The 18274-nt window shown below is 37.8% G+C and overlaps 1 protein-coding gene across 6 annotated transcripts in view; it reads left to right on the top strand.

The window, feature by feature from the left end:
• LOC105881469 (general transcription factor IIH subunit 2) overlaps positions 1-18274 on the top strand; it is a 39629-nt gene that overhangs the window by 12073 nt on the left and 9282 nt on the right. For all 6 annotated transcript variants that reach the window (XM_076008091.1, XM_076008093.1, XM_076008096.1 and 3 more), the window contains 7 exons: positions 2921-3026; positions 9058-9148; positions 9360-9447; positions 9976-10083; positions 13089-13152; positions 15590-15693; positions 16323-16425. In XM_076008091.1, the coding sequence (XP_075864206.1) occupies positions 2921-3026; positions 9058-9148; positions 9360-9447; positions 9976-10083; positions 13089-13152; positions 15590-15693; positions 16323-16425 (664 nt within the window). The remainder of the gene's footprint in view (positions 1-2920; positions 3027-9057; positions 9149-9359; positions 9448-9975; positions 10084-13088; positions 13153-15589; positions 15694-16322; positions 16426-18274) is intronic.

Here is an 18274-nt window from a genome sequence, read left to right on the forward strand (position 1 = left end):
CTGGTTTTGTGAATTAACAATTTTTTTGAAAAGCATAACAATGGTTATTCCTTGAAATTATATTATGGAAATGTTATGAAAGAAGAAAAATGGTCATTCTACAAAGATACACTTTGTAACATTAGGTGTAATAGTGACAGATTGAGAATTAACTCAAATGTTCAATAGTATAGAGATACTTTGATGAATTGTATGATAAAATCAATTTAATAATATTTTGATTATTTATATTTATTTTGATTATTATTAATAGGAAGAGAGTGCTTAAATAGATAATGTTGAGACAGTGCCATATTTCATTGAATCTCAGATTCTGTCAATTATGCGTTTATTTTATTTTATTTTATTTTCACTCTGGCCCCTCAGACTCCCTCCCCAGCGCTGTTTCCTGACCCCTGGCCGTCAGTACCCTGGTTTCTGGCCCCTGGTCACCTGCAGTTCTCTGACCCCCCTCCCCCAGGCCGGGCACTCCTAGTCTCCTGCTCTTGTCCGTCAGTTCCAGCCAGCTCCCAGACCCCTGCCCCCCTTGCCCAGTTGCCAGACCCTCAGGTTCTGAGACCTCCCGTGCCTCAGTCCTTCACAGCTCCTAGACCCGCCACTGCGTACCAGCTCCAGCAGTTCCCGGTCCCCTGGCTCTCCAGTCATTTCCCCTACCCAGGCCTTTTGTCTCCCGTCACTCTGGTTTCCCTGCTAGCAAAGTGTCTCTGAACTCTTAGTTTGCTGACTTCTGAACCCCTGTGTTCCCAGTAGTTCCCTGTCCCAAAAGAACTCTCAGTTTTACAACCTCTTTGTCTTCCCCATCCCTCTTAGTCTCCCACCCCTGTCCCCCAGTGCTTTGCTGTTCCAGTCACCTGGTTATTCCCAGTTAACCCTCTCAGCTTCCCTCTCTGGTCCTTGGTTTTACATTTCAGTTATTCTTTCTCGTACTCCAGCCCCTTCCACTTCTTATCCTAGCTCATCACTTAAGGTCTCTCCTGTCCTGTCCTGCAGCCCTTCCCTTCTTGTCTAATGCCTGGCCCTTCTCTATGCGTTTATTTTATGAGCCATCAAGAAGGAAAAACCCTAACAGTTGAACTTTGACACAGTATCAAATGATATGTGAATTGGTTACACTAGCTTCTTTTTTTTTTTTTTTTTTTTTTTGAGGCAGAGTCTCGCTTTGTTGCCCAGGCTAGAGTGAGTGCCGTGGCATCAGCCTAGCTCACAGCAACCTCAAACTCCTAGGCTCAAGCAATCCTTCTGCCTCAGCCTCCCGAGTAGCTGGGACTACAGGCATGCACCACCATGCCCAATTTTTTCTATATAAGTTGGCCAATTAATTTCTTTCTATTTATAGTAGAGACGGGGTCTCGCTCTTGCTCAGGCTGGTTTCCAACTCCTAACCTCGAGCAATCCTCCTGCCTTGGCCTCCCAGAGTGCTAGGATTACAGGCGTGAGCCACCATGCCCAGCCAAGCTTCTTGGAAATTTGACATATCTGTCACTTATTCCAAAGGATAATAAGCAGCAGTTTCTCCTCCCTTTGTATCGCTAGGCAATCTTTTCAGATGTTATATCAGTAACAGAAGATAATACAGCTTTGTCTATTTGTGGGAATTTTCCTTTTTTAGGTCTTGTAAAGTTCCTGCTTTCTTCCCCCAAGAAAAATAAGGAATTGTATGTAATCTTCCATTAATGAATATTTGCTGCACTAATAATAAATTTAAACCTTGTAGCTCTGTTCCATGCCTTTATACATAAAATATAGCCTTTTTTTTTTATTACTAATCTTTCTAAAAACATTTTATTGTATTTTCTTTCTTTTTTTTGAGACATGGTCTTGCTCTGTTGCTACAGCTAAAATGCAGTGCCGTCATCATAGTTTATTGCAACCTCTAACTGCTGGGCTCAAATGATTCTCCTGCCTCCTCCCAAGTAGCTGGGACTGTGGGCGTATGCTACCATGCCTGGCTAATTTTTCTATTTTTTGTAGACAGGGTCTTGTTCTTGCTCAGGCTGGTCTCAAACTCTTGGGCTTAAGCAGTCCTCATTCCTCAGCTTCCCAGAGTGCTAGGATTACAAAGTATGACCACCCGTGTCAGGCCCTAAAAATTACATTTTAAATGGCAATTAAATTTATCACGAATAGTACAATGTACATAATGCAATTGAAGCAACAACATATGAAGAACTATTTGTAGATTTGCACATGAGCAGGCAGTGGCAACTGTGTCACAAATGCTGCCCAGCTACCAGTGATTGTAAAACACATGCTGATTTGAGAGATGTTAAAATGTGAAAATGTAATGGTCTTAAAAATGATGAAATAGGCCGGGCGCAGTAGCTCATGCCTGAAATCCTAGCACTCTAGGAGGCCGAGGCAGGAAGATTGCTTGAGCTCAGGAGTTGGAGACCAGCCTGAGCAAGAATGAGACCCCGTCTGTACTAAAAAAAAAAAAAAAAAAGAAAGAAAGAAATTAGCTAAACAACTAAAAATAGAAAAAATTGGCCAAGCATGGTGGCACGTGCCTGTAGTCCCAGGTGCCTGGGAGGCTGAGGCAGGAGGATCGCTTGAGCCCAGGCGTTTGAGGTTGGTATGAGCTAGGCTGACACCATGGCACTCTAGCCTAGGCAAGAGGAGTCTGAGACTCTGTCTCAAAGAAAAGAAATAAATATTAAAAGTAAGAAGTATTGGACTCTAGGTTAATATTATTTTAAAATATGTGTGCTAGTGGATGAAAAGAGAGATTATTTGTATTCTGTTTTTCAGTATGAAATGAGACTACTAAATATTTCTGATAAAAGTGCAACTTGCTAGAAATATAAATTGAAGGGATTCTGTTATTTAACATCATAGGTATGTAAATTTGAGGGAAACATACATTTTTACAATGTATATTGTAGGATTTTATTGAAAGTATATTATTTTATGTCTATTTTAGGTAACCCAAGGAAACACATAGCATCCCTGAAGAAAGCTGTAGATATGACCTGCCATGGAGAACCATCTCTTTATAATTCCTTAAGCATAGCTATGCAAACTCTAAAGTGAGTATTTTACATTTATTATTTATAATTGATTTAGAAGTTCTTTGTATGAGTTAAGTTAAAATGATAGTGTGTTAATATGGGTCTTCACAAACCCAGCTATAACAAAATCATTAACTAGGAAAAATATGTATTGTCATTTATGATATTTAGTATGATGTTTGTCAGTAATTTTTCACATTTTAGTAGGTGAGGTATATCTGTAATGGTTCTAGAAAAATATTATTAAAACTGTAGGCAGTATCAATACTACAAAGAAATATGTTGATGGAAAAATATCTTATTGAAATGGATTATGTATGGAATTTAGTGTGGTATAATACTTGTGAGTTGGTTGTACCTTTATTTACATTTATTAATTGATTTTGTAATATGTCTGTAAGTTAATAGCATACTTTTCTGACAAGTTCAGGTATGTGGAGTATAGCTAAGACCCCAAAGGAAATATTCAAAATAGTTTAAGCTGATATATTTTATCTCTGGATAGTCTGCCCTGGCTCAGACTTTATACCTTTATATAATAGGTGTTTTTATAGTTTTGAAGTAGAGGAGAAAGAGGTAACACCTGTAATGAAGGTAAGCACAATAGCAGGGTCTTCAAGTGGGAGCTGAGAGTGTAACAATGAATATGTAAGCAGGAAAGCTGTAACTGATAAAATTGCTCCAGAATGCATAGAAATCTCTAGCGTAGGTGAAAACAGCTCAGCATATCTTAAAACCCCACAAGCCATCATTTAATTATATGGCTTACAGGACTAATATTTATGATTATTATGACTCTAAATAAATATGAGGATAAATTATAGCATTCCCCCCCTTATCTGCAGTTTTGCTCTCCACAGTTTCAGTTGTGCATGGCACTAAAATGTTACATGGAAAACTCCCAAAATAAACAATTAACAAATTTTAAATTGCATGCCATTCTGAATAGCATGATGAAATCTTACACCTTTCTCCTCTGTCCTGCCTGGAATATGAATCATCCCTTTGTCTTATATATCCATAGTGTATCTGCTACCCGCTTATTAGTCACTTAGCCTCCTTGGTTATCAGATGGACTGTCCTGGTACTGCAGTGCTTGTGTTCAAGTAACCCTTATTTAACTTAATAGTAGCCCCAAAGCACAAGAGTAGTGACGATGGCATATTATTATAATTGTTCTATTATTATTGTTATTAATCTCTTACTGTGCCTAATTTATAAATTAAACTTTATTATAGGTATGTATGTACAGGTATACCTCATTTTACTGAGCTTTGCTTTTTTTATTGCCGGGGTTTTTTTTTTTTTTGAGACAGAGTCTCACTCTGTTGCCCAGGCAGGAGTGCAGTGGCCTCATCACAGTTCACTGTAACCTGGGCTCAAGGGATCCTCCTGCCTCAGCCTCCCAAGGAGCTGGGACTACAGGGGCATGCCCCTACTGCTAGCTAATATTTCTAATTTTTGTAGAGATGGGATCTTACTCTTGCTTAGCTGGTCTCGAACTTCTGGGCTCAAGTGATCTTCCTGCCTTGGCCTCCCAGAGTGATAGAAGCCACCAAGTACAGCCTGTGCTTTGCTTTATTGAGCTCTATAGATACTGCATTTTTTTTTTTTTTTTTGAGACAGGGTCTCGCTTTGTTGCCCAGGCTAGAGTGAGTGCCGTGGCGTCAGCCTAGCTCACAGCAACCTCAAACTAACTCCTGGGCTCAAGCAATCCTCCTGCCTCAGCCTCCCGAGTAGCTGGGACTACAGGCATATGCCACCATGCCAGGCTAATTTTTTCTATATATATTAGTTGGCCAATTAATTTGTTTCCATTTATAGTAGAGACGGGGTCTCGCTCTTGCTCAGGCTGGTTTCGAACTCCTGACCTCGAGCAATCCGCCCGCCTCGGCCTCCCAGAGTGCTAGGATTATAGGTGTGAGCCACCGCGCCCGGCCTGATACTGCATTTTTTTAAAAATTGAAAGTTTGTGGCAACTCTGCAGCAAGCAAGTCTCTTAGCACCATTTTTCCAACAGCATGTGCTCACTTTGTATCTCCGTGTCACATTTTGGTAATTCTCACGTTATTTCAAAATTTTTCATTATCATATGTATTATGGTGATTTATGATTAGTGACATTTGGTGTTACTATTATAATTTGAGGGGTACCACAAACCACACCCATGAAAGATGGTAAACTTAATAAATATTGCATGTGTTCTGACTATCCCACCAGCCCCCATGTACATTCCCCCATCTCCCTCACTCTCCTCCGGCCTCCCTATTCCCTAAGACATAATATTGAAATTAGGCCAATTATAATAATAACCCTCCAGTGACCTCTAAGTTTTCAAGTGAAAAGAAGAGTCTCAACCTCTGTCACTTTAAATTAAAGACTAGAAATGATTAAGCTTAGTGAGGAAGGCATGCCAAAAATCAAGATAGGCTGAAAGCTAGGCTTCTTGTGCCAGTTAGCCGATTTGTGAATGCAAAGGAAAAGTTTTTGAGGGAAATTAAATGGTGAAAGTGATAAAAATTATTTTAAATATTCCTAAGGTGTCATAGGTTGATTTGAAAAATTGAACATCCCAAAGTGCAAGCTGATTATACTCTGTCTTTCTAGTTGATGAGCTGTATCTGAGCCCCCAGCCAGATCAGCCATGATCTGATGATATTTTATGTGATAACCAGTAATAGGCATTACATCTAGGCTTCTTTCTTATTTAACTTTCAGCTAATGAATAAACTATGAGAATTCTGAGGGGAAAAAAAGTGTTATTTCAGTGAACACACAAATGATAAGAAAGTGAAACAGCCATATTGCTGATAGGGAGAAAGTTTCAGTGGTCTGAACAGAAGATCAAACCAGCCACAACATTTCCTTAAGCCAAAGCCTAATCCAGAGCAAGGCCCTAATTCTCTTCAATTCTCTGAAGGCTGAGAGAGGTAAGGAATCTGCAGAAGAAAAGCTTGAAGCTAGCAGACGTTGGTTCATGAGGTTTCAGAAGCTGTCTCTATAACATAAAAGTGCAAAATGAAGCAGCAAGGGCTGAGGTAGAAGCTGCAACAAGTTATCCAGAAGATCTAGCTAAGATCATGGATGAAAGTGGCTACACTAAACAACAGATTTTCACTGTAGATAAAACAGCCTTTTACTGGAAAAAGATGCCATCTAGCACTTTAATAGCTAGAGAGAAGTCACTGCCTGGCTTCAACGCTTCAAAGGACAGGTTGACTCTTATATTAGGGGTTAATGTAGCTGATGACTTAAAGTTGAAGTCTGAAAATCCTAGGGCCCTTAAGAATTATGCTAAATCTACTCTGCCTGTGCTCTATAAATGGACTAAGAAAGCCTAGATGACAGCACATCTGTTTACAGAATGGTTTACTAAGTACTGAGATTTATTAATATCTACTACTCAAAAAAAGGTTCTTTTCAAAATATTTTTCATCAACAATGCATCTAGGCCAGGAGTGATGGCTCACACTTGTAATCCTAGCACTCTGGGAGGCCCAGGCGGGAGGATTGTTTGAGCTCAGGAGTTCGAGACCAGCTTGAGCAAAAGTGAGACCTTGTCTCTACAAAAAATAGAAAGAAACGGGCTGGACAACTAAAAATATATAGAAAAAATTAGCTGGGCATGGTGGTGCATGCCTGTACAGTCCCAGCTACTTGGGAGGCTGAAGCAGAAGGATTGCTTGAGCCCAGGAGTTTGAGGTTGCTGTAAGCTAGGCTGACGCCACGGCACTCTAGACTGAGCAACAGAGTGAGATTCTGTCTTGAATAAAAAAAAATACCCAATGGACATACAGCATAGTCACATAGAGCTTTGATGGAGATGTATAACAAAATTAATGTTATTTTCATGCCTATTAATACAATAATCCCTTCTGCAACCCATGGATCAAGGAGTAATTTGACCTTCAATTGTTATTAATTAAGAATTACATTTTATAAGGCTTAGCTGCCATAGGTAATGATTCTTCTGATGGATCTGGGCAAAGTCACTTGAAAATCTTCTGGAAAGGATTCACTGTCTAGATGCTGTTAACCTTTGTGATTCATGGGAGGAGGTTAAAATATTAATATTAACAGGAGTTTGGAAGAAGTTTATTTCATGGATGATTTTGAGGGGCTTAAGACTTAGTGGAAGAAGGAACGATAGCTGTGGTAGAAATAGCAAGAGAACTAGAATTAGAAGTAGAGCCTGCAGATGTGATTGAATTGCTGCAATCTCATGCTTAAACATTATGGATGAGCAAAGAAAGCGGCTTTTTTAATTTTTTGAGACAGCTTCACTCTCTTGCCTGGGCTAGAGTGCCGTGGCATCAGCTTAGCTCACAGCAACCTCAGACTTCTGGGCTCAAGCATCCTCCTGCCTCAGCCTCCCGAGTAGCTGGGACTACAGGCATGTGCCACCGTGCCCAACTAATTTTTTCTACTTTTAGTTGTTTGGCTAATTTCTTTCTATTTATGGTAGAGATGGGGTCTCGCTCTTGCTCAGGCTGGAACTCTTGCTTGAACTCCTGAGCTCAAGCAATCCTGCCGCCTTGGCTTCCCAGAGTGCTAGGATTAGAGGTGTGAGCCACTGCGCCTGGCCAGAAAGCAATTTCTTGAGATGGAGTCTGCTTCTGGTGAAGATGCTGTGAACATTGTTGAAGTGGCAACAAAGGATTCAGACTATGCCATAAACTTAGTTGATAAACCAGTGGCAGGATTTAAGACAATTGACTCTCACTCTCATTTTGGAAGAAGTTCTCCTGTGGGTAAAATGCTATCAAATGGCATCACATGCTACAGAGAAATCTTTCATGAAAGGAAGAGTCGATTGATGCTCCAAACTTTTGGTTGTCTTATTTTAAGAAATTGCCACAACCACCACAATTTTTAGCAGCTATCACCCCGATAAGTCAGCAGCTGTCAACTTCAAGGCAAGACAGCAAAAAAGATTATGACTCAGATGATTGTTAACATTTTTAGCCATAAAAGTATTTTTTAAATTAAGATATGTATTACATATTGTTTTTTCAGATGTAATGTTACTGCACACTTAATAGGCTACACTATCGTGTAAATATAACTTTTATATGCAGTGGGAAATGAAAAAATTATATGACTTGCTTTCTTGTGATATTTATTGTGGTGGTCTGGAACCAAACCCGAGGTATCTGCAAGATATGCCCGTATAAGAAAATAATATAATACAATTAGCTCTCTGTATCCACGGGTTCTACATCTGTGGATTCAACCAACTACAGATTGTAAATATTTGAAAACAACAGCGGTGTTGTGCTGAACAGGTACAGATTTTTTTTCTTGTCATTACAGGATAGCAATGCAGGGTAACAACTATTTAAATAGTAGCATACATTGTATCAGGTAATGTAAGTAATCTAGAGATGACTTAAAGTATATGGGAGGATGCACATAGATTATATGGAAATACTACTCATTTTATATAAGGGACTTGGGCATCTTTGGATTTTGTTATCCTCAGGAGGTCCTGGAACCAACCCCCACCACGCCCCCCAACCAAGGATACCAAGAGATAAGTGGATATATAGGGTTCAGTACCATAGTTTCAGGCATCCATTGAGGGTCTTGTAGTGTATCCCCTGCAGATAAGGAGGGACTACTATATAGTCTTTAAGGAAGAAGTGAGTTACTATTGTTAATCCACACCTATACACTTTAAAGTTGATCCATATGATACTGTCCTATTTCTCAGCGCACACTTTAGACTTTGTATAAAACAAACCTACTAGACTGTAAGCTTTGTGACATCAGGAATCTTATTGGTCTTGTTTGTCACTCAGCCCCCAGAACATAAGAGAGAACTCGATAAATAATCATTAAATGAATCAATAATGTTTTGTTTGTGTAGCTCATTTTTGAAAATTTACATAAAAATGTTTCGAATATACTCACAGGTTTTCCTTGCAGTGTTTAAACAAATGAGGTATTTTGTAGTCTAAATGTGTAAACCTATATGTACTATTCTTGGTAAATTTTTCACTAGTATAATTTCTTATACCTAATTGGAGTATATTTTATCTTTTTTTAGACACATGCCTGGACATACAAGTAGAGAAGTCCTAATCATCTTCAGCAGCCTTACAACTTGCGATCCATCTAATATTTATGATCTAATCAAGGTAGACTCAATAAATCAAGACCAAAGTTTCAACTCTGTTGTTTATTTTATTTTGCAATAGTTCTGTCACTTGGCAAAGTTACAACTCTAAAATGAATTCTGTAGTGAATTCATGACTAGTTTTCAGGGCATTCTTTATTTTTCAAATATATCAATTCTTAAATATTTTTCTTCTTTCCCTAAAACCGATTGTTTACTTGGACTTTACAAAGACCCTAAAAGCAGCTAAAATTAGAGTGTCTGTTATTGGATTGTCTGCGGAGGTTCGAGTTTGCACTGTACTTGCTCGAGAAACTGGTGGTATGTATCTAATATCTTCAATATTTATTCAAAATAACTATAAGAAATAATTTATTAATTAGGATATTTTAATCTGTTTTAAGCTACTAAACTTAAATCAGTTCATATCTGGTAGTCCAAAATATGAGCAATCATCTTAAATATATCATTGATTCTATAAAAAATTATTTCAAAATACAAGGAATTTTCAGTAGTTATGTCAGTGTTTGGTTTTTTTTTTCTCACTCATGATGCTCCAATGTTTAGAGGAAGTTTTATAACTCCTGGAAAGCTAGAAATTTCACCATATGTAATACTTTGTGAAGGTTTCATAACTTGTCTGTAATGAAATTGTAATAACAGTTATGTCTAAAGAAGTTGATTTAGAGATATTTAAATAAGGTTTTTTTTAAAAATAATTCAGCTAAAATTATTATTTTGAAAATGTACATTTTCAGATGAGAAAACTTTTTTAGAATTACATTGAAGTTATACTTCATACTTTTGTCTGCAAGTCTGATTTTTTTTTTTAACTTTTCATCTTGCTAGGCACATACCATGTTATTTTAGATGAAAGCCATTACAAAGAATTGCTAACACATCACGTTAGTCCTCCACCTGCCAGCTCAAGTTCTGAATGCTCACTTATTCGTATGGGTAAGTGTTTATTTTATGGCTTTTGAAAATACATATTTTGGCTCAACTTACACTTTGTTTTCAGTTGCACAGCTATCATTTTAACATTTAAGAATTTTTTTTAACTTAAGTGTTTTGTTTTTTTTGCTTTTTTTTTTTGAGGCAGAGTCTCACTTTATTGCCCAGGCTAGAGTGAGTGCCATGGCATCAGCCTAGCTCACAGCAACCTCAATCTCCTGGGCTCAAGTGATCCTACTGCCTCAGCCTTCTGGAACTACAGCTGGAACTACAGGCATGCGCCACCATGCCCAGCTAGTTTTTTTGTATATATATTTTTAGTTGGTCAATTAATTTCTTTCTATTTTTAGTAGAGACGGGGTCTCGCTCAGGCTGGTTTCGACCTCCTGACCTCAAGCAATCTGCCCGCTTCGGCCTCCCAGAGTGCTAGGATTACAGGAGTGAGCCACCACACCCGGCCCTTAACTTAAGTGTTTTATAATTAGGAAAAATATGCTTATTGAAGCAATTTTGAAAAATATAGAGAAATAAAAAGAAAATTAAAACTTCCTATACTCCATTAGAGAGCACTATTGGCTTTATTTGTTTTTAAGGCTAGCAAGGTATAAAGACACTGTGTTTATAGAGAAATACTTTTGTTAAGAAATGTTTTAAGGCTGGACTCAGTGGCTCATGCCTGTAATCCTCACACTCTGGGAGGCTGAAGCAGGAGGACTGCTTGAGCCCAGGACTTTGAAACCAGCCTGAGCAAGCGTGAGACAAAAATAGAAAAATTAGCCAGGCATGGGAGCGTACAAATTTAGTCCCAGCTACTCAGGAGGCTGAGGCAGGAGGATCATTTGAGCTGAGGAGTTGGAAGTTGCTGTGAGCTATTATGATGCCACAGCATTCTAGTTGGGGTGACAGAGGAAGAAAAAGAAAAAATTAAAAAAAAAAAATAAACTAAAAAGTCCTCCGTTCTGTATGTTCAAAGCAGCTATGTAACACAAACTGCAAAGACCACAGGGAAATATACCAAATTGCTCAAAGTGATTTTTTTTTTTTTAGGTGAAGGAGAATAGTTGGTTTTGGATCATTTTTAAATTTTTTAATTTACTTTTTATTAATTTTTTAATTTTTAAAAATTTTTTGTGGAGATGGGTCTTGCTATGTTACTCAGACGGGTGTCCTACTCCTGGCCTCAAGTGATCCTCCTGTCTCAGCCTCCCAAAGTGCTAGTATTACAGGCATGAAGCTACCATGCCCAACCTGGATCTTTTTTTTTTTTTTGAATAAGTTGACTTTAAGATCCAAAGCCTAGATCATTTTTTTTAAATTTGTTTTCCTCTATTTTCCAAAAATTTTATAATGAATATTTATTACATTCATATTGAAAAAAGGCATAGCTATTTATTTATTTATTTATTTATTTGAGACAGAGTCTCACTTTGTTGCCCAGGATAAAGTGAGTGCCATGGCGTCAGCCTAGCTCATAGCAACCTCAAACTCCTGGACTCAAGCGATCCTCCCACCTCAGCCTCCCAAGTAGCTGGGACTACAGGCATGCACCACCATGCCCAGCTAATTTTTTCTATATATTTAGTTGGCCAATTAATTTCTTTCTATTTATAGTAGAGACTGGGTCTTGCTCGTGTTCAGGTTGGTTTCGAACTACAGACCTCGAGCAAGTCTGCCTGCCTTGGCCTCCCAGAGTGCTAGGATTACAGGCATGAGCCACTGCGCCCAGCTGGCATAGCTTTTTAAATGTAAGAAGAATCTCCTTGGCTGGGCAGTGGCTCACTCCTATAATCCTAGCACTCTGGGAGGCCGAGATGGGTGGATTGCTCGAAGTCAGGAGTTCGAAACCAGCCTGAGCAAGAGTGAGAGCCCGTCTCTACCAAAAATAGAAAGAAATTAATTGGCCAACTAAAATATATAGAAAAAATTAGCCAGGCATGGTGGTACAAGCCTGAAGTCCCAGCTACTTGGGAGGCTGAGGCAGTAGGATTGCCTGAGCCCAGGAGTTTGAGGTTGCTGTGAGCTAGGCTGATGCTGCTGCACTCTAGCCCAGGCAACAGAGTATGACTGTCTATAAAAAAAAAAAAGAATCTCCTTGTTTAATATGCTTGTTTTTAAAATGTCAGTGAGATGGAATGCTTTTCTAAGTTGTTTTTGGGTATTTATATTGCTGGTCAACCTCTCTTTCCTCTGTTTTTTCATCTCTAAAATGGTATCAACATCTACCTCCTTGTGTACTGCAAGGATTGAGTTAATACAGATTAAACATTTAGAATAATGTTTGATGTAAACACTCAGTATATTTTAGGTATTATGTTGGCTAATCTTTTGTGATTTACTGATATATTTCCTTAGCCCATTTTAAAGTTATTATTTAAATTTACAATTTATTCTTTAAATTGATTCGCTGGAGTCCTTTAGGAATATCAACCCTATCTTAATCAACTGATACAAGTATTTTTCTAGCTGGTTATTTACCTTTACTTTTATTGATTTGTATTGATATACAGATTTAAAGTATTTATGTGATGAAATCTCTTTTTTTAAATTGTTTCTGATTTTCCTGGACATGTTTTCAAAATTTAAAATTATATATGGAAAACAAATTACATGAAAGATTTGGCATCCCCAAACTGTAAATACAGAAGTATATGCTTAAAGTGAAGGTGAACTATGTAATATAAGCTTTAGTTGTATCAGAAGCCATGTAAAAATTATAAACTTTTTCTTTTTAAAAAGGAGTGCAAATCATTATTAACTTACAAAATATAGACATGAGCTTCATATTCTGAGGTCATGTGTAAAGACAGTTCTTTCCCCCATTTCCTCTACTTTTTCTTGTAGCTTGGAATTATGGTCAGTTTCATCATGCTATATATAATAAGCATGCCTAAGAGATAGGAAAGAGATCTTTTGTACAACTTTGTTGGCTTTTTGATAGGAGCATTTTTAGGTTCCTAGTCCTGTTCTTTCCTTGGAAAAAGAAAGTGATACGTTTTTCTTCTATGAAGGATTTCCTCAGCACACCATTGCTTCTTTGTCTGATCAAGATGCAAAACCCTCTTTCAGCATGGCGTAAGTAAAGACCTTGAAATTGTCAGTGATGATGTTTTTTTCATTTTTAATTCCTTCCTCTAAGTTATAAATGACAAAGATGGGCCTGAAATGTTGTGACTTTTATAAAAGATTACCTTCTGTGTAGCTGTAAAAAGGAATGATGACTCTCTATATTTCTATGGCTTGATCTTCAGAATATATTACTAAGTAAAACAGTAAGATAGAAGTTTGTAGTATCTAAGAAGAGGGTGGAGATGTGAGTAGATATACATACTTGTTTTGTTAATAAAAATGATAGTAATGGAAACAGATAGTAAAAACTAAAAATAAAAGCTTACTGTGGTGTTTGTGTAGAGAAAAGCAAAGGCATAGACACTAGACTTTTCTGAATATACAGTCATGAGTCACTTAACAATAGGGATCCATTCCGAGAAATCCATCATTAGAGGATATCATTGTTGTGGAAACATCACAGAGTGTACTTACACTTACGCTTATACCTGGGTGGCATAGCCTAGGCTAGATGGTACAGCCTATTCCTCTCAGGCTACAAACTGTACAGCATGTTACTGTACTGAATACTGTGGACAATTGTAACAAAATGATCAGTATTTGTGTATCTAAATAAACTTAAACATAGAAAAGGTACAATAAAAATACAGTATTATAATCTTATGGGACTACCATTGTATGTATAGTTTATTGTTGACTAAAACATTATGTGGCACATGATTGTACCTTGTTTTAACATTAAAGCTTTATGTTTTACATAATTATTAATATAAAACAAAATTAAATTTAAGAAAGCAATTCTTGGCCCAGGCGTGGTGACTCACGCCTGTAATCTAGCACTCTGGGAAGCCAAGGTGGGAGGATTGCTTGAGCTCAGGAATTTGAGACCATCCTGAGCAAGAGTGAGACCCCACCTCTGCCAAAAATAGAAAAGATTAGCTGGGTATGGTGGTGCACACCTGTAGTCCTAGCTACTTGGGAGGCTGAGGCAGGAGGATCACTTGAGCCCAGGAGTTTGATGCTGCAATGAGCTATGATGATGCCACTGCACTCTACCCAGGGTGACAGAGTGAGACTCAAAGTTCAGCATTTGAGAAGGCTGAGATGGCAATAATTTTGCAGGGCAGAGTACTGAAGAGGAAAGAGCTGCACAGAGAGAACTCTCTGGAGATCTGCAGAGACTTGCCCCATGAGTCATCAACTGAATATTGATCAGCACATTCATGTGAGGAAACTAATGGAAGTCAGGGAAAGAACCACTAGAAAGCAGCAGACAAAACGATTCCCAGAGCTTGCATAGGGCAGGTTCATGTCTTACAAGTCTGTGTGGAGAGACCTGTTAGCAAGACAGGCATTGAATGGTGTCCACAGTAATGGAACCAAATTAATTCTAGACTAACAGCTGTTCTGGATCAGTCTAACAAAGCTTAAAAGCAAATTTTAAACAGATTTAAACAATAACTATTTCCAAGTTATTTAAGTATATTCCAGAAAAAAGCCTGAAATATTTAAGGGAATACCAAAAAAAGTCCAGCACCCAAATCAAAGCAAAATTTACAGTGTCTGGCAGCCAATCAAAAATTACCAGGGATGCAAAGGAAAATATGACCTATAACAAGGAGAAAATTCATAGAATGGAAACATACCCAGAAATAACAGTTGATAGAATTAATAGACAAAGATGTTAAAACAACAATTATAACTATCCTTTATATGTTTAGGAATGTAGAGGAGAACATGAGAATGATAACAGATGTGGAAGGTATGAAAAAGATCCAAATCAAACTTCTAGAGATGAAGCATACAGTGTTTGATACGAAAAATACAATTGGATGAGATTAACAGATTAGTCACTACAAAAGAAAAGATTAGTGAATTCAAAGACAATAATAGAAACTTGAAAATAACAGAGAAAAAAAGACAAAAATAAGAACATAGTATAAGTAAGCTCTATAAGATGTACTCACAGATTTCTAAAGACTTTTTTTTTTTTTTTTTTGAGACAGAGTCTCACCCTGTTGTCCTTGCTAGAGTGCCATAGCGTCAGCCTAGCTCATGGCAACTTCAAACTCCTGGGCTCATTCGATCCTCTTGTCTCAGCCTCCCAAGTAGCTGGAACTACAGGCATGTGCCACTATGCCTGGCTAATTTTTTCTATATATTTTAAATTGTCCAGCTAATTTCTTTCTATTTTTTTAGTAGAGATGGGGTCTCACTCTAGCTCAGGCTGATCTCGAACTCCTGAGCTCAAAACGATCCTCCCCCCTCGGCCTCCCAGATTGCTAGGATTACAAGCATTAGCAACCGTGCCCAGCCTACATAGACTTTTAAATAGGTTTTAAAATAGACCGAAGATTTTAAGATCAAGGTAGCATACTTTCTTTAGCTGTAACTTTTTGTATCTTTATATATCACCCTTTTAAAGTAATTTTTCCCCCCACAGACATTTGGATAGTAATACGGAGCCAGGGCTTACATTAGGAGGCTATTTCTGTCCACAGTGTCGGGCAAAGTACTGTGAGCTACCTGTCGAATGTAAAATCTGTGGTAAGAAACCAACTATTCATTATTCAATAAATTAATCTTGAATAACTTATCTATATTGTTGCCAAAATAAATGTAAATACAGAGTTTTGCCCGTTTCTGGATTTAATCTATGCAAAGAGAAATAGATTACTTTTTTCATTGAATGCCTAGTACCACTTCTAATAAACATGGCCTTCTAGAAGAATTTCCCGATCCTCTTTCTGAAAAAAGTATATGCTTTAGAGGCAATGCAAAGGATCTAGTAGGTATCTTTCCAGTTTTTTACCTTTATAAGATATATATACACACACACACACACACATACATACATACATAAAATGAGGAACTAACGTAATAGAATTGCAGAATTTTATTTCATTTATAAGTGAGCAAATAGCCCAAGATGACAGAACTAAGACTGTTATCTTTGAATCTCCTTTTATGGCCACAGGTAAACTGAAGAAATGAATACCTGCCATCCTAAAAGAACTTGAAAATATGTAGCCTAAGTTTTACTTTTGGCTTTTCAGCCTTTGTTTTTTTGTTTGTTTTGTTTTTTTCTAATCATCCCATTTCTGCTGATTGGCTTTTCAGTCATTGCCTTTATGAGGTTTGGGCTATTAAACATGTCTCTCTGCTTTATGTGTTAGGTCTTACTTTGGTGTCTGCTCCACATTTGGCACGGTCTTACCATCATTTATTTCCTTTGGATGCTTTTCAAGAAATTCCCCTAGAAGAATATAATGGAGAAAGGTACGTGAGTTTTGATTAACTTACATCTGTTATATGTGATGAGCTAATGCTTGAATAGATTACTACCTTAAAAAAGATAGTCATATTAAGTTGGACAAAAATACTTCTAATATAGAAAATGAATTGAAGAATGTCTTGGTTATGATTGAAATGACTCATTATGAAACAGATCTGGATCTCCAGAAATCTGTTAATTTCCCTAAACCCATCTATGTATGATGGGAGTGATGGTATACTGGTAAATTAGCTCTCCAAAAGGTTGTTTTTTTTTTTTTTTTTTTTTAAAAAAAGCCCTCATTGGTAGTATTTGCTGATTTCCATGGTATAAATACCCCCACCATGGCCACTTTGTAGCTACCAACTAACAACCAGCTCTCAAAATTTCTAAAAATATTTTTAATTGACCCAGTTGACTCAGTACAATCCAACTCTAGCAGATGACTGAAAATAAGAGGCTGGCATAACATAATTAATCTAAAACCTGTAAGTACTTCAGTGCTATTCATGAGAAATCTCACTAATAAAGTCTGAAATAGAGATGGTCAATCTTTTGTAGAATAGTTTTTGGGAGATAAGGATTTGCTACTTTTAAGAACACCCAGGCCGGGCGCGGTGGCTCACGCCTGTAATCCTAGCACTCTGGGAGGCCGAGGCAGGCGGATTGCTTGAGGTCAGGAGTTTGAAACCAGCCTGAGCAAGAGCGAGACCCCGTCTCTACTATAAATACAAAGAAATTAATTGGTCAACTAATATATATAGAAAAAGTTAGCCGGGCATGGTGGCGCATGCCTGTAGTCCCAGCTACTCGGGAGGCTGAGGCAGAAGATCGCTTGAGCCCAGGAGTTTGAGGTTGCTGTGAGCTAGGCTGACGCCATGGCACTCACTCTAGCCTGGGCAACAGAGTGAGACTCTGTCTAAAAAAAAAAAAAGAACACCCAGGATTTAGGAACCATTTAGATACTTACTGGCTAGCAGACAATTATGTATCCATCTATCTCCTTGCTTTTCACACTTAAAAAATCATTTAGAAGTCAGATCAATCTTGTTTTTGAAATTGTTGCCTATTTTATGGATGTATCATGGTTTATATCCAACTTCCTCCTGTTGGAAAGTTAAGATTATTTCTTTTGCTATTAACAAATAACGCTTATATCTGTATCTTTAAACATTAATGCAAGTACAAATGCATGGTAAATTCTTCGAGGCAGGCCGGGCGCGGTGGCTCACGCCTGTAATCCTAGCTCTTGGGAGGCCGAGGCGGGCGGATTGCTCAAGGTCAGGAGTTCAAAACCAGCCTGAGCAAGAGCGAGACCCCGTCTCTACTATAAATAGAAAGAAACTAATTGGCCAACTGATATATATATATATTAAAAAATTAGCCGGGCATGGTGGCTCATGCCTGTAGTCCCAGCTACTCGGGAGGCTGAGGCAGAAGGATTGCTTGAGCCCAGGAGTTTGAGGTTGCTGTGAGCTAGGCTGACGCCACGGCACTCACTCTAGCCTGGACAACAAAGCGAGACTCTGTCTCAAAAAAAAAAAAAAAAAAAAAATTCTTCGAGGCAGAATTACTGAGTCAAAAGTTAGGTATGTTTTGCGAATTTTGATACATATTATTATAAAATTATCTTTCAAAGAGGTTTCATTTACTGTTTTCCCTCAATTGGCCAACATTAGCTATTATGAGAAACTTTAGCAGAACTGACAAGTAAAAAAAAAAATCTCATTGTTTTTGATTGCATTTATTTACTTATGGGTGTGATTTAATATAGTAGAAATGAAAAACCCTGTACTGTAGAAGGATTGGAAGATATAGTTGAAGAAATATACTAGAAAGTAGAATAAAAGGTAT

The sequence above is a fragment of the Microcebus murinus genome, chromosome 11 (genome assembly GCF_040939455.1).
Source record: "Microcebus murinus isolate Inina chromosome 11, M.murinus_Inina_mat1.0, whole genome shotgun sequence".
Classification (NCBI taxonomy): domain Eukaryota; kingdom Metazoa; phylum Chordata; class Mammalia; order Primates; family Cheirogaleidae; genus Microcebus; species Microcebus murinus.